Source organism: Lipophrys pholis (genome assembly GCF_963383615.2).
Source record: "Lipophrys pholis genome assembly, chromosome: 6".
Taxonomy (NCBI): Eukaryota; Metazoa; Chordata; class Actinopteri; order Blenniiformes; family Blenniidae; genus Lipophrys; species Lipophrys pholis.
The window spans coordinates 21,080,819-21,103,320 of NC_137629.1; the positions used below are offsets into that span (position 1 = coordinate 21,080,819).

Sequence of the window (22,502 nt, forward strand, 5' to 3'; positions counted from 1 at the left end):
CAAAACACTGTCACGGTCCCGCCGAGTATCCTCACACACTCGGGCTACCATTTTAAGACTATGTGGAAGACACAACTATCTCCCGTGCAGTTTTCCTGGGTAGCTGTCACTAATCTCACTGGTGCTCCGTCTCTGTCAGTTCTTGCAGCCTATGTTGTGCTCTTAAAGAGATAAGACACATCGCCCCCCCCCCCCCCCCCCCCCACATGCACACACACACACACACACACACACACACACACACACACACACACACACACACACACACACACACACAAGCTAGCTGATTAGCATTAGCATCATGACATATCACCCATGAGGCGCCCTACCAGCACCAACGCTCATTTTGGCATCATTATTAGCATGTTCTCCACTTAGAGCTGTCTCTGCCTGACAGGACCTCTCTCCAGCTAAGCTGCAGAGCAGAGCTGAGATGCAACCCCCCCCTCGCCCCCCACCCTCCCCACTTCCACCCTGTTGAGAACATTCTTCATTCGCCACCCTCATTTGCACACAGCGCTAGATTCATTGTATAATCTGACCAGTGTTCGGTGTCTTGCCTTATTAGTCATTTAACATGCATCAGTGATGTTTTCTGCTCTGTTTCACCAACAGTTTGTGACGGGCCAGAGTTGAAAGTGATGTGAACAATTAGGCAGCCAATACATCAAATCTGTCTTCGTCTCTCTGGTGGATTTGATCCAGGTCCAATTTGGCAAAAGTTCACCTCATCGCCATCTCTTACACCTTCTCAGTGAACGAAAACATAGTGTGAAAGTGATTACATAGCATCCTCTTTAGAACCAGACAGACAGGGTAACAAAATCAGAAATCAAAGAAAGATATAAGCTTACAGAATGTTATGAAGAGGTAGCAGAATGTGGTTGAGTTGTTTTAAGACAGCAGCAAAGCCTGCTGCTTCCAGGCGGAAGAAGTTCAGGCCAGGCTGGGGATGTCACCGGAACACTGGAGTCGATCCCATTTGTCTATTTGCACTAAAGGTAAACAGCGAATAGGTCACCAGTCCATCACAGAGCAAATGCAGACACACACACCCATGCTCACACCTCCAGATACTTTAAAATCCCCAATTAACCATGTCTTTGGACGGTGAGCGTGAAACTTGCATCACCTGGTGAAAATGCCCGGCATAATGCTCAAAGGAGTCTTCTAACGCTCTTGTTATTTTTCTCTGCGTCCATCAGAGAGCCTTTTCCTTTTCCCGTTGTCCCCTCGCCCCTTTCCCAGTGGTGGGGTCGAAGGCCTGTCCTCTCCACTGGAGCTGGTTGGAGTGATGAATGGCAACACTGCACTGCCAGCGGCCCGCAGCACAAACAGTAAACAGAGTGAGGGTTAGGGCGGAGGAGGAGGAGGAGAGAGGAGGGGGCGTGATAAGAAAGAAGAATGGAGACAAGGAGAAAAATGACAAAGAGGAATGAAGGGGCTGGTTGCAAAGGATGCACACGAAAGGTCAGAAGATCTGCAGGGTGATCTCTGGCTGAGGCTGGTGTGTCTATTTTTGAAAAAGCCTGTTGCTAAGATCTGATATGTGCTCACATGTGGTCTTTTTGTTTACTAACTGGTTTCCAAAGATAGCCTCAAAAGGGAGAACGTGTGCTGTCTGTATTCTGTGTTTCGCCGGTTTATGGTTTCCACCGTGGACATCAGTTTTATCAGCTCTGATCCTGACCCTGGACTCATTTTGTCTGGATTTGCCAACACGCTCGCTCTCAATTACACTTATCTCGGTGTCGCGTGAGGTATTAAAAATGCATTAGGCTCGAGTGCAATTATGATAGCTCTGCCAGTGGTGAATAATACATATTTAATGGTGAGTAATACAGATTAGTGCAAACTGTTTAATTGCGTTTTAATTCCCCAAGATCTCCTCTGAAGGAAGAGGGTGACAGTGAAATCATTATCTTCATTACAAATCCACCCTCACTCGGCCAGGTGTGCCTGCCGATAAGCAAACAGCATGGCTGGGACACCGGTCAAACTTCGGTGACGCTGTCTGGAGGGGAGATTGTTGAGGGATATTTGCGGATCACCCTGTGTCTTTGTTTTGTTTATAAGATGCCAGCACTTGATTCTTATATAAGACTCTGTCTGTCTCTCTTGGCCCTCTCTTTCTCTCTGCCTGTCTCAATAAATCATCTCCCCAGGGCCAGTCATTAGCATCATCTGAAGTTGCCACATCCAACATTCCTTTCCTGATATGCCACTCTGAGAAGACAGTATCGCTTTGGGAATCTTGCAAGCCCAACTTGAGGGGGGAGGGGAAAATACCCAACAACAACAACAACAACAACAAAGTAAATGAATGAGAGTGGTTGACATTGTGAGGACTCTAGTTTGAAGCAGGTGATAGTCGTGCTGCTCTTCAAACGCACACACACACACACACACGCGCGCGCACGCACACGCGCACACGCACACGCACACACACATATTCAGCCACACATGGACACACACATGGACACACACACTGTCTTGTCGCCACCCCAGCCATCACTCCGAATGATGTCAGTCAAATTAATTGCTGTTCTCATCCTGTGGCACGCTTGAGGAGGTTTTCATAAAGACAAGGACAGTCCGGTGCCCAGAGAAAGTGGACTTTAAAGGACAACTCTTTATGTGCGTGTCGGAGAGTAAAATAGAGAAAGCGGAGGAATTGATGGTGTTCATACATCGAATAGGCATAAACTTGAGTTGATTAAAAGTTCAGTCTTTTGAGACCGCGTAATGTGAGCTGTTTATGGCTTTCTCTTGGAATTTAAAATACTCATCTAACAAGACAAAGCAGCTATTTTACGTTTTAATCCATCACATGTAGATCGCTGTGCCCGTGGGAGACCAGGCACATCTACACACATAGTAATTCCTTTAATGAACCCACATTGAGTGCCAAAATCAACTTGGACTTTGATTTATCTTGGAAGATGCTGTAGGCTGTGGATGGTGGTGTTTAACTTGGTCTAACACTATAAAATCCATCACATGTCCTCGTCGCTGCACTGCTCTCCTTTCACACTCCAGTTGCCCCGATTTCCCTCTCGCTCCCCATGCCAGCGTCAGAATAGATGAGGGCCTCGTGAAAGGTGTGTCCTCAATATATTCAAATTTACTGAACCACGAAATACTAAAATTCATAATCACATTTTTCTCCTTGTTGCACCAACAGAATAAAACAGGGAGAAGCGGGCCACATGCTTAACTGTGAAGTATTTCTTCAAGATTAGGAGAGCGGAAAATTATGAATGAAAACAAAAAGCCAAAAAGAAGGGATGAATAAGTTCTAAAAAAAAAAAAATGTCCATGCTTTTCAGTTCTGCAGATTGGGCGTTTCACTTTCCTAAACGATGGCGATTCATCAGCAGACTGACACAAACACCAGTTACACTGCAGTGAAATCTTGGCCGTGAAGCACAGCTGGCCACATCAGGCTTCACCCTTTGGACTCTGGTGTGAAATTTTGGCTCCAGGAGGTTTGATGTGTGGAGGTCAAAGTGGCATAACCGGTCACACATACACACCACACAGAGGATTTCATGATGAACGTGGGCATGATTATTGATCAACTATGCAGTGAGATACCAACACAGAGCGGAAACCGTTATGTTGTCACACATTTCCGAATATAACATTTACTGAAGCGAGGGTTCCTTTACGTATGATTAATTGTATAAGATTCATTGGCATTTAGTCCATTACATTATTCTAAATGCTGCATCTCAGCTGCTGTGGAGGATCATGTGCAACTTGCGTTTGTGCTTTGCTCTCTCACCTGGAAACTCAAGAGACCTGATTTTGATTTTACGTAATTTTCTACTCTGTATGGAGTTTACATGTTTTCTTGTTTGTGACAGACTGGTGAAATTCAGACCGCCCTTGTCAGCTGCAGCTTCCATGATCCGAACATGAATAACGAGAAAATGGTGGTGGATTTTGATCCACACCCAATCTGGTGAAACTGACATCAAACTTTCATTTTATTTCATTGCACAGAGCTTCTGTCGTTCATGAAAACAGCTGTAGAGTGGCTGTCTCTCCCCGTTAGAGAGCTGCAGATCTATTTCCAGCCAGTATACGTAACATCATCTTACCTTTCAATGAATTGTCTGCACGCCAGTACGTTTTCTCACCTGTTTTGATGCTTCTTCTTCTTCTCATCTTCATTAACCTGTTTCTGTCGAGAACAGCAGTTCTGCATTGCGGTTTGAGATTATTCTCCTCTAGAGTTACTCGTAATATGGAACTGAAACTGACCAAAATAACGTCTGCAAAATAACATTCGACTTCCAGCAAACTGAAGTAAGTTAAAGACTCATGCTGAGTCAAATGAAAGTGTGTACATGCACACTACTCACACATCTCAATTTAGAGAGACAATTAAAAGAAAAGCTGATGTGACAATTGTACTCAAGCACAACTTTGAATTCTGAATGACATCCTCACTGGCCTGAGGCGTGTCAAACAGCTTCTTATGCGATCAAGGATCATTAGATAGTCAAACACATGTCATTTCCGTCTGTTCAATTCAGTCTCCGTTGTTGCATTTTTATTGATCATTTACCTGTTCATTCAATAGTGTTGTGTAATGTCATAAACTGTGAACGCAAAGGCCAAACTCATGAACGAACAAGACCCCAGACAAACTTTGAGCAATTTACTTTAAATCAATTCAGATGTAACAGAACGAGGTACAGTTCCATTTGAGCTCTGACCACAAGTCCAACAAATCCTCTATTTGCGGTATTTATCATTTTCAAGTAAGCTGAGTAATCAGCTGCTGTGTATGAAATATACAGAACACAAACAGTAACATCACACACTCAACCAAAACAATACTTTGATGGGACAGACGATGCATTTCTCGAGGTGTCTCGTGAGTAAATTTGGTTTCAAGTTGTTATGAGTTTACATTTGGATGACATATAGATTACAACTCTGCACCCGACTTAGCAACACACTTTAAGCTTTGTTCTTTTCCATGTGGGCACAGTGTTACTATTTCCATAACATCACAGATCACATTTTTCTAAAGCTCGCCTTCCCCCAAGTATTTTTATTAAACATGTATGCCCTGAATCAAATCTGGTTTCTCTCTTGCTGTGATATTAAGTCAGTGGTGAATGTATTTTGTCTGTACCCACTGCAGATTCTGCATGATTTGGTTTGACACTTAACCGCAGGAGTCCTTTCAGAGCCTGAAATTTTAATGGAATGAGTAACAGTATTTCTGTGTGCGGTCTCGTAATTTGTTGTAGTGTGCATGCTGGGTGCGACTGTTTGAAGGAGCATGTTTTGACACTGTTTTTGTGTCTGAGTGTGTTTGATTGTATTGAAGATAGCAGTGTGTGACGGCATTAGGGTGGGATTATCTATCCCTTGAGTATCCCACATCCCTGGCAGAACAACAGAGAGTCTTAATCTCAATCCAAATCCCCACGACTCTTAGGGGAGCTTTTCCCATTTAAATATAGTGAAGCTGACTGTGAACGTCCGCACAAAGGCAGGCATCCCACCAAATGCAAGCACAGGTACAGAGAGGGGTTCACTCCACCTCTTGACGATACAAAGCGTTACCACAGAGAGCAGCATCCTCATTCGAAGTCGGTGAAACCCGCTGCAACAGGAACTCTTTGACTCTTGGGATTAAGGGATGAGTCAGTGTTACGAGAGAATCGTGAGTCATTTCTTGTTTAGACTGGCCGTCTCTATGTTGTGGCCTCCTGGATGCAGTCTGTGGCAGCCCAGCAGAATGGAGAAGGCCTTGCGGAAATCGGCATTGAAGGCATAGATGATGGGGTTGAGGGAGGAATTAGCCCAGCCGAACCACACAAACACGTCAAATGTGGTGGGGCTGATGCAGGGGAACGCTTCTCCACCGCTTGACTGCTCGCAGAAGGGCACCATGCAGTTGAGGATGAAAAATGGGAGCCAACAGCACACAAACACCCCCATTATTACCGATAGCGTCTTCAGCACCTTTGTCTCGCGCTTGAAAGTCATTTTGAAGGAACTCTCAGACTCAGCGATGCTCGAGCCTCCACCCATGCTATCGTGTCTGTTTTTGGCACTTTCGGCCGCCCGCTCCAAGGCAGAAATCCTCCTGATTTGTCTGTGGGCGATGCGGTAAATTTGAGTGTAAGTCGCCACCATGATGGCCACAGGGATGTAAAAGCTTATGAGAGAGGTGGAAATGGCGTAGGTCCTATTCAGGCTGGAGTCACAGTTCTCTGGGCTGTGGTGAGATGTCACATTTGATCCCACAGAGGCAGAGGATCCAGTGAGAGGGGTGTAAGGTTTAGCTTGGGCCTTATGCCAGTTGAGCTGCACGGGGATGAAAGAAATAAGGACAGACAGCGTCCAGGCCACACTGATCATCACGTAAGCCACTCTGGGTGTCATTTTCCTCTCATAGCGAAATGGACTAGAGATGGCCCAGTAGCGGTCTAGGCTTATCACACAAAGGTTCAAAATGGATGCAGTGGAGCACATAATATCAAAAGCCACCCAGGTGTCACAGAAAGAGCCAAACGGCCAAAACCCCGCAATTTCTGTCACTGCCTTCCAGGGCATCACCAGTATGGCCACCAACAAGTCAGACACAGCCAACGAGATCACAAAAAAGTTTGTGACTTTAGAACGCAGGTGTCGAAACTTGGTGACAGCCGCACAAACTAGTGTGTTCCCCAGCAAGGTAGTGAGGATGAGCAAGGCGAGGAAGCAGCCGGTGAGGACGCGACTCGACGACGCATCATCCAGAAACCCGCTGTCGATGACCGTTGTGAAGTTCATGAGATCCATCCCTGGACATGCGTGTGTTGTGGAGCACGCATTTATGTCACGCAGAGGAGTGGTGTTACATTTTATCTGCCGGATTAGAAGAGAGGACGCTCCCGGTCTCTGCCCTTGTGAAAAATCTCCATTGTTGCATCGTCTGATAGATGAGGAAAGATGAGATCTTTGAGGGGAAGGCGGTGTGGGTCAGACATCTGCCCACAGGCTTTGTAAATTGAATTTGACATCATCTGAGCCGCTGAGATGAAGAGGTAGTGGTAACTTAATTCCTCAGTGTAATGGAGGATTCTCTTGTGGGTGCCCCAAACCACTGACATTACAGGAATCATCTGTCTGTTCACTGAGCCCGTCAGCAGCCCTGTGGATTCCACAGATGAATTAGTAAAACACAGGGCATAGTGTATTGCTTCATTCAGCTTCACAAACATGCAACATTGTTTCAAATAAATCGTTCCTGTAAATGTATTGTTTATGTAAAAACTAAAATAAATTAAGCCAATTAGATCTAATATGGTGAGTTCAAAATGATCAAAGACTCAAATTCAATGTGGAGATTGCAATCAATATGTGTGACTCTCGACCTGCACAGCTCTGATCAGGAGTGACATTTTGCACGCACGTACTCTGAAGTCAGTGTCCCTATTTGCACGTTTTCTCATCGGTTTCACTTCTTACCCACAGAGATGCGGCCATCTGGAGCTTCATCCAACGCTTAAAATCAGCCATCGCTTCCATGCGAACTTCACTGCGTAAAGTCTGTCCAAAAGGACATCCGGTCTGCAGTCCATCCAAAGAGCACAACACAAAAGACGGTCCTGCTATGTCCTTCGTGCACACCACAATGCTCTGAATGAATATTAAGTCTCCACAAGGTTCAGGTGACACTCCAGAGCCACCCGCACTCTCGCCGCTGCGTCCTCCTGCAGCCACAGCGCGCGTCTGCGGCCAAGACCCCCAAAGACCAGCAGCTCCACAGCGGCGCTGTGACGCTGTCCCATTCAAGAGAGAGGAACGGGGAATGAATGCTTGTGACTGTGAACCCTTTGGCGACCGAGCGCCTTACTGTACTGACTGAGCCAGGAGATTCACGCCTGCAGGAGCGCTCCTTTTACGCACGACAGTCCTTTGAGCGAAAGTCAAATACGGCATCTTGTTATCGGTTAAACTTCACTCCGCCTTAATTTAACTGGTTATTGATGTAGTTTTGATGAAATAAAGTTGCATGTTATAAAATCAAACACTGATGTGCAGTGGGCCGCTGAGGCCACCCAGTGGGAAAAGGGAATAACTGCATCTGTGTAGGAGGCGCTCACATGAATGGGACTGACACTTTAATTTGAAAGACAGGTTCGTGCACGAAAAAAAAAAGGGAGAAAAAAAAGAACCGAAACTTGTTTTTACTTACTCATGCCACCCGCGGCCATCACTATTATTATCTCCACTGAAAGACTGCTTTGACAAATCCGTGCAGTCAGACTTGGTCCCCCTCTTGTTGTTGTTTTCTCTGCCCAAGCTGGTATCTCTCATGCAGCCCTCATGCATCATGGGATGCAAGAACAATCGTGACATGCCAGCTGTCACCTCACAGCGATGTTAGTGTTTGTGACAGGGAGAAAAGAAACAGCTTCTACTATTTTTTTTCTCTCTTTCCCAAACAACTCATGTTTAAAAAATGGTTCGGCAGCCATAACATAAGATTATCATATTCTCTCACATTTATCACAATCAATCAATCAATCAATCAATCAATCAATCAATCAATCAATCAATCAATCAATCAATCAATCAATCAATCAATCAATCAATCAATCAATCAATCAATCAATCAATCAATCAATCAATCAATCAATCAATCAATCAATCAATCAATCAAGCAAGCAAGCAATCAATCAATCCTGTGATGAAAATCCATAAATTTAAAACTACACACTTGGCTGCTCCAATCAAAAAGCAGCATTTTCCATGAGTGCGCCCATCAACTCAGCTCTGCTGCTCATCCCACAAATGCATGTTTCTTACAAATCATCCTACATCGCTACCGCCTGGTCTAACCTGTAGCTGAAGGCCGCTGAAGTGAATCCCAGTTCACCACACACTGAGAGGCAAGCTGCACACTGGACAGGTTACCAGTCCAGAACAAGGCTCATACACACTCAGACGATCACACACATTCACATTCACAAGACACTGATTCATCTGATGTATGGAGAAACCCATAGAGAATGTATGCAACCACAGTGACAATGGCAATAGAGCATCCCCACATGGTTAAAATTGAACCAGGGACAGTGGCGATGAGACGAGAATAAAAACTGTTATATTACCCCAAACAAAAGACATACCAAGAAGAAAAAGACGAATCTCGAGCACTGATTGTGTTTCTTTAATCTTAATAAACAGGCTTGTTAGAACTGATATGTGTATTGAGTTTACAGAAAGGCTCCCAGGCCTGGAATTGAACCAGAGGTAGTCTTTGTGTGAGTGCTGACAAGCACATCATTGTTCGTTCAGAACAAAACGAGATTTAAGGTCCAGACACATTGTGAGCTCAATTTACCACCCGCTGCTTTCCTTACAATTTGCAGTGTTTATTTGTATTTCTTTGGCGCTTTAGTTACTCTCTGTTCATCACATTCCCTCAGTTTAAAATTGGCACCAAGTCCTACAAATGTGTGTCCTTTTCTCCCTGTCTCACAGTGATGCGTGTTGTAGCTGTCAATCCATATGTTCTTCACTCTTTAATCATTTCCTGTAGGCGACAATAAGCTCATCCCTTCGGTTACTAATGATTTTTCTATTTTTCTTTCTGTGACTCAGACTCAACTGTGAGTGCCGCCTCTCCGCCAGGACGTGAAAGAAACAACAAACCGCTCAGGGTTGTAAGAGTTGAAAGGTCAGATGATAGTCAGATGAGGCGAGAAGCACCATCGGCCGAAATTTCCACCTGCCTCCACTGCTGCTGCAGGTTCTGTGTCTTTCAAAGGGGCAGCTGCTGCTCTCCTGACTCATACGACTTTAATGTTGCATGCCACTCTTCCCTTTCGCACTGTTGTCAGGTTTTCTCACGAATGACAATTGTCGAAATCTTCGAATTGTACTTTCTGGCAACAAGTCATGTGCAATTTGTGCCTCAGACACCTGCGCTGTTCCTGAAAAGATGCGCGAGCAGATAAAGAAAACAAAATAAATCAGCAGTTTTCCTTTTCACTGTCTCTGATCAGAACTCCGGCGTGGCAGTTAAAATCTGCGGCAGATCTCCTGATTGTGCTCGGTCTGATGTGGTTTGACAGGTACCGAGATGCATGCAAAATGCACAAATGCAATGACTAAGACGGCTGCAGGCAGAGAAACAGGCTGTTTGAAGAACCACCAACCCCAGTTGGCTTGTGCATGTTTAGAATCCATGGAGGTCTATTTGTGTGCCTTGTGCACTGGAATGCAAACATGTCAACTGTCACTACTCGATTGCTAGTAGATAATGGTTAACAAAAAATAAAAATAGACACTGTAGTGCGTACGTGCATTTGTGTTTCTTCCTGTAGAGCCATTTGTGTTACACTTTGGTTCAGAAATCAGAACACCTTATTGTCATTGCCATAAAACAACGAAACTTTGTCGGTTGCAATCAGACGAACAAGATTCAGAGTCTCTTCCGGCGGTTGTTCTTCTAGAATTGGTGTTAATGAACAACACTGAACACAAAACGGTGCTCAGATCTCTGTACTGCTTCGGCACTATTGCGCTGTTAAATATGATTCATGGGTTTTTGGGAGTACAAAGTCAAAACCTTATGTTATTTAAAATTGGCATCAAGTCTTTGGCTAGTCAAGCTTTAACCTGCAACATTCCACATAATACAGGTGGCATGAGGTGTGACCACAGGCCAAAACAAGCCCAGCAGAGGCTCCAGTCCAGCCAAGTTATTATATTAAAAGAATGCAGAAAAAAATGCAGAAAAAAAAAAAAAAAAAAACTAAATAAATAGCAAAGAAGACCATATCTGCATTTTCTCAATTAATGTAACTACTATTCTTAAAATCTGCATCTTTCTGTCAATATTACACTTTGTTGGTCATACCTTCACATCTTCAAGCAACCTGGAGTTGCCAGTTAAATTCAAAAGCATATTTTTTGACTAAGAGGAAACTAGGGTGCACATAAAAGACCAAGGAAACCTGCATAGGGAGAACGTGGAAACTCCTCTGAGCCTTGACTTCAATTAGGGAGCTTGTCACAAACAGGCAAAACACTAAAACAATGGGAATGCGTTTGTGACAACATGCAGAGAAGTTTCATTTTTTCAAATAGGTTTTAGGTTGATTGACATATATATATATTTTTTTTAAATGCATTAAGTACGAAAGTTCTGAGAATATTCACATTCTTAGCGCAACTAGAACAAAAGTGAATATTTTTTAATTGTTTCTGTTGCACATTTTGGAGTCAACCTGTGGGCTGGATATTCACATAAATTCTTTCTTTTTTTAAAAGTCCCCCAAAGTAATCAGAGAAATCAAATAATGAAAGTCGTCAATTTATTTGAGGAGAGCAGCAAAGTACATACAAATCCTATATATTTTTTTCACATTGTGAATGTTATGTGTCATTCATTGGGACAAAAAAAAAAAGCCACCAATAATATGGACGTATACATTAACATGGTTTCAGTAAGAAAAATAAATAAAATACATAAATAGAAATAAATAATTCAAATAAATACATTCTGACCTGGGTCTGCACAAAAATGCATATTCATTCCATCTTTGGTAAAAAACTTTGCCTCGACATTACTGCTCATCAGTTCTTCAGTGAGGGCTGAAGAAGAAAGCAGACTGGCTTTCCTCTTCATCATCTGCTGTTTAGTTTCTGGAGGAATTTTCTGTACTGCAGAAACGCTGTTTTGTGGTCTTGGGGTTCCATCGTGCAGTTGGTGTCACTCTGGAAGAGAAACATTGAGTGTGTGAGAATGTGTGTGGCCGATCCAGCCGTCCTGGAGGAAGGAGGCCTCTCGTGCTGTTTGTCTGATACATTTGGCACAAGTTGATTCACGTCGACTCACCCCGGCGTGGTGTCCGAGAGCCTTCAGGTTCCCCCGGAGTTTTTTGACAGTGTTCTCCACGTCTTTGCACACAGTCACAGAGTCCAGCAGATGCCTCATCTCCACCCTGAACACACCAACGCAGGAGCGCTGCGGCGGATAAAAGACAGGATCCAGTCAGCTATTGTGTGAGGGTGAGTTACACACTTCATCATGAATTACTACAACTACTATTAAATCAATGGTTTCGCAGGTGATGGGAGGAGGAGGGTCCTTTAGACAGTATTTGAACCACAAAGGTGACATTCATAATGACAAATAAACATAATGCAAATACATAAAGTCTGCTTTTTCCCCCCATTAAATTCCAAGCCTTAATCCTAATGAATCTTTGTGATAAAAGCGCTCAAACAAATGAGGATGACATTTCTGTGCCCCTCACGATGATGAGAGATGCTCATCCTTTGCCAGGAATGTGAAAAGGTGTAATACTTACAGGATTCTTGTACATGTGCCTTCCTGGGGCGGTCACATTTTCAGGCTTAGAGGGAGAAAGAAAGAAAGAAAGAAATCGATATCAGTGACAATCTACAGGATAATCCTCAGTGTGGAACGGCGTTGACTTGTGTTTGAGAGAAGGTCCAAACACGTGGCTGCAAGTGTCTGCGCAGAGCAAAGTGCGATCATTCAAAGCCACCATACTCACAGACGTGAAGTGGACTTTGTTGACCTTGTAGAAGCGGATGAGCTCTCCCAGATTTTTGATCGTCTCACTGTTCAAGCTGGAGTCCAGGGTGGCACTGTGGCAGAGATGTAACAGGACAAGAGCAAACACGCACTTCTTCATCATTCCGCAGCGTCCTCTTTCTCTTTCTCAGCAGCTGCTTTTTGTTGTCTTAAGAGTGAGCTCTGATGCCATCAGTGTCTGCTCTGTCTTTTTATACTCTGAAGTTAGCCATGAAAAGGAAGTTGTGCGGTTACGTCATAGAAATGCAATTGTCACCTTTTTTTGGGCCATCGTGTAATGATAACATTACTTATTTGAACTTTGCATACGGGGGGGGGGCCTACAAATGCACCAAACGCCTCCTCCAAGTGTTTATCTTTGATTTCATCTCCAGTGCTGTAATGGAGGTGAATAATCTTGATTCACAGCATTCGGTGAAATGCATCGATGAGATGATAAGGCTGCATTTACACCTCACACCTTGAACGTCTGACACATAATGGCTACGTTTCTGGTGTCAGTCTAACAGTTCATTGTTTTAAAGTGTAAGCAAATAGAAGGGGGGGGGGGGTCCTCTGAATGTGTCTAATTGTGCTCAGTACCGTCACTCTCTGTTGCACGTGGTCCTGAAGTGATAGTTTCAGCGTGGAGGTTCTGTGAAACCTGTTATCTGCTTTTTTTTCTTCTTCGTTTTACATGATTTCTGCAAAGGTCGATTAGTTCAAATTCCTGTTGTCTGGTTTTTTGTTTGTTTTTTTTGTTTGTTTGTTTTTTTTTGCAAAGGAGAAATTGTGGTCAGGTTATTTCTCTGCTGACATCACCATAAGGAATAACACATTTGCTCTCATTGACCGCTGGATTCCACATTTCGTCACTCATTTTGCAATTATGTGAATCTAAATTGTGTAGCACATATTGTGTTAGCGCAGAAGCTCATTTATAAACTGAATGGACATAATGGCCCAAAAGCCCAAACATCTTCGAAGAATAGTTACACATCGTTCACAAGTGGAAGCTGATATGGTATGTTGTGAGTAAAGGGAAGTACTTTCTTGAAAAGTAACCCTCCTGCTTTATTAGTGTGTCACACAGGATATTTCTAATCTGAGCTATTTTCGGAAGAGTAAAGTTTTGGTGATGTCATAGTTTCTGTTTTAGTTTCCCGTGCACGTCATGCCAAGAATGGCCATGGTAATTTGCTATTCATTAACAGAAACTAAGATGGTTGTGCGCGAGGAGGAAACTCTAGGGGGAAGCTTTAGTTCATGCATAATGTGCATAAGGTGCATCATTTAAAAATAAGGTTTTTCCACTGAAGGCAATTCTCTCTAAAGTTGAAGGCTCAACGATTAGGTCCTCGGCCACCTTGAACCTGATGCCATCACTTGTTTCTTTAGTTATTCTCACGCCCACTCATAGTATAACTTTAAGTAAAAACATTTCTTTTCTTTTGGAATGTTTTGCATTTCCATTAGCTTGGATGCTTCTCCGTGTCGAGTTCACATGTTCTGCCAGGTGTGTGCACCTTTCCAGGCACTACTGAAGATATAAAAATCTACTGTCCAACAATATTAAAAATAACACGCTTGTCTGTCTTGTGCTTGCCCTGTAATGGACTGGGGCTCCGTCCGGGTGCATTTGTTTGCATTTTGTTTCTCCAGTGGTCAGCATATTACTAAGGTTAGATCTGACAGGCTTTTTAGAAGCATACGTTAAAAAAAAAAAAAATTTTAAATCACTGATGACTTTTGGAGGACACACACATAAACTCAGTGTATTGTAATACCATGTCAGCAAACACCGGATGGGTTTGGTCTCCCATTACATCACAGCGTGGTCAAAGTGGCTCAGTATTGAGGGAAACTCCCCAATATGTTAAATGCTGGTTGGCCACATTTAACCCGTGGGCGAACATTTATTCTAAAAATAGGGGCTGAAAATTGGCCAACTGAGCTCACTTGCTTGTTCAGTAAGTTGTGATGATGCAATATCCTGGAAAGACACACACACACACACACACACACACACACACACACACACACACACACACACACACACACACACACACACACACACACACACACACACACACACACACACACACACACACACACACACACACACACACACACTCACACATACATAGAGGTATTCGCAGACCTCCAGGAGCTTCAAGGATGCTCTTTAATTTTGTCATACGACAAAATGACAAATCCTTTCTGGATTATTGGTGGAGGTGGTCGTCTTCTAATCCCTATTCTGTGTGGATTGAACTCCCCACCTTGCTTTGTCCATACTGTTTGTTGGGTTTGTAGAATCTCAAGCAGAGATTAGAATCAAGTAAACTGTATATATATTCCCTGGTTTTTGACCAAGTCAGTCTGGTTTGATTGTTTTTCATACTGGAGTTCACATAATGGACCCCGGAAAGGGTCACCAGTCTATCACGGGCGAACACAGACTGTCACACACTCACGTTCACTCTTAGAGGCAATCCAGTAACGACATAAAGTGACCTGTTCACCAGAAAAAACATATTTTCGAACTGTGGGATTCACACATGCGCTTTGAGAGTATGGAAATGGAGAAAGGCTCCAAAGCCCAGAATCAAACTGGGGATATTCTCACTGTGAGGCTAAATCGCTAAAAAACGAGCCTCAAAATCAAAATCTCTTCATATGACAGTGGGTAAATACATCAGGTAAGTTTTCAAAAGAGTCTTTTTTTTTTCCTTCTGATGGTGAGTTCAGGAGCTCAGACGCACATCGCTGTGTGTTTCAGCTCCTTTTGACTGCGTTAGAAACGTAACTCCATTGAAATGCAAATGTTGCTGCTCTCGGCTCAGCTGTACTTTTCAGTTAGTACTATCACACTCGTATGTTGGCCTTCTTAAATGGTGAAAACTTGCCATGTCTCACAGAGTTCTATTATGTTTACAGGGTAACTGTGTGTGTAGTGTTATTAAAGTGTCTCTACAGTGTGACATTATTTCTGAAAATAGACTTTGGTACTTTCAGCTCAGTTACACTTTATTTGGAAAGAAAAAAAAAACCCAGGATTGGCACACCGGCTGCTTCTTGTTGTGCTTTTCCTCTCTTCCTAATTAACCCAGTGTGTTTGGTAGTTTCACAATCCATGATATCTACACGGCTCTGATGACACTGAAATGGTGTTTTGTTGCAATACAGGTAAGAACTAGGCTAAAGGACTAAATACAACTGCAACAGGAGCAATCAGAGACTTCTGACGTCCCACAAAGGTTGACCTGGACGAAGAAAGAAAAAAAAGTGTCCGGATCACCTCCATAGTGTCTATCTGCGGTGAACATTTCGACACAATCTGCGCAGTAGTTTTGACGTAATCTTGTTAACAGACAAACAAATATACACCTATGATTTTATTACGTCCTTGGAGGGACGGAATAACCTGTATTCCTTCCAGCTGATGCAAGCATGTGGTTGTCAGGTCTCTGTCTGCAGCTGCCCATGTTTGGTTATTTGGACAATTACCCCTACAATAAACAGTTTTTTCTTTTTCTGAAACTCTGTGAATCTGTGTTTGAGTCCATCCGTCAACACAATATTACTTTAAAGAACTAACAAATCATGAAATGAGTCAGGATGTGGAAAGACAGATTTAGTTTTGTGTTGAGTTTCACTCTATATCATCACAATTCTTTGTTTTTGACAAATATAGTCTGCATGAAACTAATATCAATGGTTGTATGTTCTGTGGCTGCGAGTGGGAGCGTCTCCATGATCCAGCACTTCTATGACTGTGCTATTTTTTTTTTTTTATTATTGTTAATAAGACATCTTTAAATGTTTTGAATTTCCAAACATTTCTTACAGTAAAGCCAAATATAAATGGCTATTTCAGGAGCTCCTGTTTTTATAGTTGCAAAAGATTGCAAAAACTGTGTGTTGGTGGATATTTCTTTAAAAAGGTTCATTTAATATGTCAACACAGCTTAGATCAGCTGACTTAAACAATTTATCGGCGATTACAATGTCGCTCAAAGCCCAGTACTAATATATAAATCCTCTGAAAACTTGGCCAAAGTTGAGAAAATACTTTCACGAAAATATTATTCTATTATGGCGAATTATTACTCACTTACTTACTCTGTTAAAGCAAGTTTGATCAAATAAATGAGTGCAGGAAGGTCTGCTTCATTAGATTCAACACTCATTTAATGACAAGTGCTTCAAACTAACAGGATGAGTTTCGTTTCACTCTCATTCAGTTTCTCTGTCCGGGCGACAGAATCAAAATCAAATCGACGTTTTTCTTAAAATACCCGCTTTTGTTGCTTTTTGTTGCTTATTAAAACACACACCCACACTCACCCACACACACTCACCCACACACACACAATCTCCCAAACGCATTTCTGTTAACTGTAATTTTTCTACAGATTATCTCATTTTGGCGAAGCTGTGACTCATATTGCGCTGCAGCGTGTGAACGCGTTGCCTCGCAGATGTCATCACGGAAGCCGGTGGCAGGCCTTTGTCTTCACACGATCAGTGGACGAGGAATCAAATGAGTGTGAAGGTGTTACTGTGAGGAAAAACTGCGGGGAACATCTGCTCTCTTCTTTTCAATGGAAGGGGAATTCTGTCTGCACAGAGGAAAACTGACATCAACGTTCAAGTTCCACAACCCGTGCGTGTGCTCTTTGGTTTAGGTTGGTTAGAGAACATCTTGACAGCTCTTCATTAGTGGTCGCGAGAAGAGGTTAGAATTACAGCTTTAAGGTTCAGGGTCCGCACGGTTCAGCTCGGTTAAGACTGCGGGTCAGCAGTTGCTGCTAGTCCAGCACATTTAATTCAAAGCTCAGAGGGATCGAAGGTCTCGGGCACCAAGGCTGTGGCAATCCCTCCAGCTTTCTCCATGCAGCACAGACTACCTTTAGTTAACTTGTGTGTTTCATTGCGTCTCATTCTGCACCGTTTCGTGATTTGTGCCTGGCACCACAAATTGCATGTCACTTCCTGTCTTTGTATTTTCGTATAATTTGTTTTTGAGTCTCTTTGGGCCTGATCCAACGCAAATTTTTTTTTAAAAAACTTTTTCAAAATATCTGTAGCCAATGAAACTTTTATTTTCAGGCGATGACGTGAAAGTGGAGCTGAGGAGTTCAGTTTAACATGACCACGATGGGCAGAAGAGAAATAAGAGCCTGTTAAATAATGACTTATTATGCACTTTGATTGCTGTATAGTGCCTAAACTCTAATCTTTAATGAAGACTATGCCATTTATTTTAAAATGTTTTCCATTTCTTTGCGTATTAAATGTCTAGTTTTTGTCTGTTCCTTCCATTTTATGTCATATATGCCTTGATATATTGAAATAATTGATGCCGAGCACATTAGAATGCTTCGTTTATGAAATGTGCATTACAGACAAAGTTGCACTTTCCTTCAACGTGACGCCGGGGTCATGCCCCCGAGGCTTGTTCGATTTGAACACGGTTTAATTTTTGGTTACTTACTCACCAGTAACATCCCCATCAAGAGCTATTCACGGGTCAAGAACTTGTCACCTGTGCGTGGTGGAGATCTGCAGGGGGAAATCTCCACCGTCTCGACATCATAACCTCCACACATCATAACCTCCACACACGCTGACTCATGGAAATAGAAATGTTCATCAACGTGTGTGTGTGTGTGTGCGCGCGCGGGGCACGTGCACGTGTGCGTGTTCGATGTCGTTCTAGAAAATGTAATGTGGGTGAACTTGAGAAATGCTGACGAGAAGCAGGAATAACGTTGGTCAGCTCATCAGAGATCGTGTGCCGATAAACTGTGAATCTTGCGTTTCCGCTGAGACGACAGTTCGCCCTGAACTTGCCACCTTCAGAGCTTCGCTTGTTGCTGTCAGTGTTGAGAATGTGAACATGTTGAGGATAAAGGCCCGTCCCTGCCGCCGGCTACAAAGTCCAAACTGGCCCAACGCGGGGGGCGAACGAATGGATCTGGGTGGACGAAACACAGAGACGGAAAAAGTTCTTTTCTCAAGACACTTTGGTCTAGAAAATAATGCGACGTCATCACAAAACGGTAGCCCCAGGAGGTTAAGATAAATGATATCCAGAGCTTCGTCACCTGCAGAGATAAAACTTGCTGGTTTTCAACATAGACAAGTGTCAGGTCTGATGTGTAAAAGAGGGAGAGCGAGGAAAGGTGTCCCGCACGGCTCAGTCCTTGGGCCTTTATTATTTTCACTATACATAAATATACCTCTCAGATGTATAGGAGCAGACCTTAATGCTTAAATGTATGCGGGATGACACAGTCTTTTTTTACTCATTTTACAAGCTTACCAATGCCTTAACAAAGGTTCAGCTCTGGCTCGAAGAAGTAAAACCGTTGAGTTCTCAATACAACAAAAACAATGTGCATGACATTCACCAACATACCAGAACAGCAGAACAACCTTTCAGTCTCTGTAGATGGAGAGGTATTTGAGCTGGTCTCTCAGTACCTTGGAGTCGTTCTGGACTCAAACCTTTTCTTCAAGAAACGTATAAAAATGGTTGTCAACACTATAAAATTCAGCTTCCAAAATTTTAAACAAATCAGGCGTTTTATCTCCACCGCTGCTGCTAAATCTTATCTTCATTGTATGACAATACTCTGACACAGAGTACTGTTTGACTGCTTGGTCATTTGCTGGCATCACTGCGCTAAAACCTGTGGAACAGCTGTAAAAAATATTTTTTTTGAAAAAAGCCATCAAAGTTTTCGCCCCCTCAAGAAGACCTACTCCTCTGCCCATTGTCCAGTTTTAGAGAAATATCATCTTTTGATGTCTCGTCTACAAATCCCTCCATGGAGACTTTTTTATTATCGGTTGGACTGGATTTACCAATACGGTTGATATTTAGAAGGAAATCAGAACAGAGTTAAAACAAGCTTAGAATTAGTTTCAAAGTGCAGAGCTTCAGTTGACTAAATGCAACATAAACCAAAAGCAAATATATACTGTGTATAGTGATGTTGATTTATTTCACCTTTGTTTTGAAGGTTAAGGTGCAAGAATGCTATTTCTGAACTATAAATAACGCAGGCCCCTGGAAAATAAGGTATATTAAAGTGTGTATCATTCATTTAAATTGAATTATTTTTGTAAAGAAATAAGAAATAGTGCTTTGTGCTGCATAGATCTCGGACCTCATTGTTCTGCACTCGTCATGAACAACATTGATTGCATTGAAGAATCACATAAATGTGCCTGAACAGGACTGTTAATCCTCTTTAGTCTCTCTGAGAATCATTCAGTCTCTCACTTCACAAATGAAGCGGTTTAGGAAAAAAAACAACTAAATCATTTCACCCTCAACAGGTTCCTTTGTTTGGCACCGAGGTCCACTGCAAATGCTTTTAGCCCTTTTCCTTCAACGCTTTCAGTGTGACGGTCAATCCTCCAGCATCACGGAGGAGAAACTCCTCCACCAGAGCGTCATCGTGTGGCGGAGGAGGAGGAGGAGGAGGAGGAGGAGGAGCAGCAGCGAGGACCGGCTCTGCCTCTTCTTCAGCATCCTCTGTTTTCTCATCTTCCTCAAAATCATCGGGATACTCCACCTGCTCTGAAATGTTGGCAGCGTCTGGAAATACTGCAACAGGAAACAAGCAACAACTTGATGAAACCAGAATCACATGTTGTCATCCCAAGAAAAGAACAGCAAACAAAGAACTGTTTTCCCTGCAACCCTAATCAATCGTTCATAAAGCTTCCAGCTCTTCAGAGTGATCACTGGTCTCACTATCTGCATTTCGACCTCTCCGTTACCTAAAGACTCAGCAGAGGTGCTCCTGGTTGATGACCCTGAGGGTTCACTGTGAGGAGACGACCTTCCATCGTCGTCAAAGTCCTCAGGGTAGTGCCAGTGGCTCAGTTCTTCAGTGTTTACAGCGGCCTCAGACTCGGTGCTGCTGGTTGGAGCCTCCAGCTGACAGTCAACATCTGGCACCAGGGTTTTATCGATGTCTGTGTTGTTTTCTTCTTTGTCAGAATCGGTCACAGGACTCGAATCGATTTCTTTCAGGATGCCCTGGAGATGGTCTTGTAGACAGGACGAGCTGAGTAAACAGGAGGCGCTTGGTCTCTTTTCTGGATGGAGGCTGAGCATCCTGTGGATCAGCGAGGACACGTCCGCTGAGTAAATGTCCGCCACAGGCTCGAACTCTCCTTTGGTGATCTTAAAGAACAAACTCAGAAGGTTTGAGGCTGCAAATGGAGGCCTGAGGCTGCAGACCTCATAGAGGAGACAGCCCAGGGCCCAGATGTCAGACTTACAGCTGTATGGGACATCCTGGCACAGCTCGGGACTGAGGTAACTGGGTGTCCCAACACATGTGGACGCCATATCAGCAGTGTTAGTCATTACTTTGGAGATGCCAAAGTCCCCTAGCTTCACCACGCCTTGCTTTGTCAGCAGAACATTTGAGGTTTTAATGTCTCTGTGGAGTATTTTAGCTCTGTGGATATAATCCACGGCCACGGTGACCTGCACGAACCACCTCGTCACAGTGTCCTCGGCGAAAAACTGCCTTGGTTTCCTCTCTTTGACTTTGTCATCCAGTGTCCCTCCGTCACAGTAGTCCATCACTATGTACACGAATCCCTCGTTGACGAAGGCGTCGCTGCATTTGACAACGTGCGGGTGCTGTAGCCTGCGGATGATCTCTGCCTCCTGGAGGATCGTCCCGTGCGTCCTTCTGACCGACCCCGCGTTTTCCACTTTGATCTTCTTCACTGCGCACAGGAGTTTCCGCTTCGTGTGTCTCATCAGGAACACTTCCGCGGCTCCTCCGCGGCCCAAACACAAAACCCGCTCGTACTTCTCCATTTCTGGTCTGCAGCCGGGCTGCAAACCACAATACTGAGTTGAGGAGAAGCCCCCCCCCCCCCCCCTGCTCAGCCAGACCAATGTCGGCACACTGCGTTCACTCCGGTTGCCATGGTTACTCCTGACGCACTGAAACTGAATACTGTTGCGCCGGCAGTGCGCATACAGGGATCAGGACACTCAGGAATGCGCAGGAGTGTTTTTATTCAAATCACACATGCATACGCCGCTGAGAGGGGTGCGATCAGCCGCAACCTCACCTCGGCTCAGTGTGTCACATAGAATGCACATAGTCGTTTATACACAAGACAACAAGAATTCACAACCGATCACTGGACAAAAACGAGACAAAAACAGAACAGCTCAGACATGGAACTATAACAGGGAGACCGTTACACTTGTTCATCAATGATGTAATTATAAATTATTTTAAAAGAAGCCAAATTAACAAGAAAAAAACCCAATACTTTAATCTAACAATTTGAAGTGTCAAGTCATCTGCTGTCCAATGTCCCTGTCCACCAGAATAATTAAATCATATTATGCTTCCATGTGCAGTGAAGTTTTAGTTTTATTTTCCTGTAAGATAAAACCAGTGAACTAAACCTAAATTATAGTCTGGTGAAAAAGGTTAACAAGGTTGTTATAGGTCGAGGAGGAGGTAACGTATTACAAATAGGCTATCCGTTCATCCATCCATCCATAGTAAAGCATCCTACCATTTGGAGGCACTCGCATTTTTATTAGAATTTGTTCAAAGTATCCTGCATAATTATTTGTACTTGTGCACTGGGGTACAATTTAAAGTCCCCTCAACTTCACCGTCAATGAGTCACAGCTCGCTGGTTTATAAGAGATTTTGCGAGTTTATTTGATTACGGTTTTCAACAACGACCTTTAATTGTATTTGACAATATTTCAAACATTGTAAATTCGCTGTTCACTTTCACTCTATGCACTTGTGGGTCTCTTTTCAGTGTTGGACTGAGTTGTGGCTGTGAAACACTTCTCGTGCCGCTAAGTGGCGCTATGGGCGTTCAGTGGCTGCAGTGCAACCATAATGACCGTAGA

The 22,502-nt window shown here is 43.4% G+C and overlaps 3 protein-coding genes across 3 annotated transcripts; all 3 read right to left on the bottom strand.

Moving 5' to 3' along the window:
• Nucleotides 1-4,654: 4,654 nt before the first annotated feature.
• Nucleotides 4,655-7,921, bottom strand: drd1a (dopamine receptor D1a). The gene is made up of 2 exons (XM_080465383.1): nt 7,483-7,921; nt 4,655-7,165 (listed from the first exon to the last, which is right to left on the bottom strand). The coding sequence occupies exon 2, from the start codon at nt 6,811-6,813 to the stop codon at nt 5,695-5,697; it is 1,119 nt and encodes a 372-aa protein (XP_080321509.1). The 5' UTR covers nt 6,814-7,165; nt 7,483-7,921; the 3' UTR covers nt 4,655-5,694.
• Nucleotides 7,922-11,329: 3,408 nt separating this feature from the next.
• On the bottom strand, nt 11,330-12,756 carry LOC308111367 (uncharacterized protein). The gene is made up of 4 exons (XM_080466232.1): nt 12,552-12,756; nt 12,342-12,386; nt 11,867-11,995; nt 11,330-11,745 (listed from the first exon to the last, which is right to left on the bottom strand). The coding sequence occupies exons 1-4, from the start codon at nt 12,693-12,695 to the stop codon at nt 11,656-11,658; spliced, it is 408 nt and encodes a 135-aa protein (XP_080322358.1). The 5' UTR covers nt 12,696-12,756; the 3' UTR covers nt 11,330-11,655.
• A 5,984-nt stretch (nt 12,757-18,740) lies between these two features.
• On the bottom strand, nt 18,741-21,488 carry nek12 (NIMA-related kinase 12). Its single transcript, XM_080465997.1, has 2 exons — nt 20,372-21,488; nt 18,741-20,195 (listed from the first exon to the last, which is right to left on the bottom strand). The coding sequence occupies exons 1-2, from the start codon at nt 21,429-21,431 to the stop codon at nt 19,963-19,965; spliced, it is 1,293 nt and encodes a 430-aa protein (XP_080322123.1). The 5' UTR covers nt 21,432-21,488; the 3' UTR covers nt 18,741-19,962.
• Nucleotides 21,489-22,502: the final 1,014 nt, after the last annotated feature.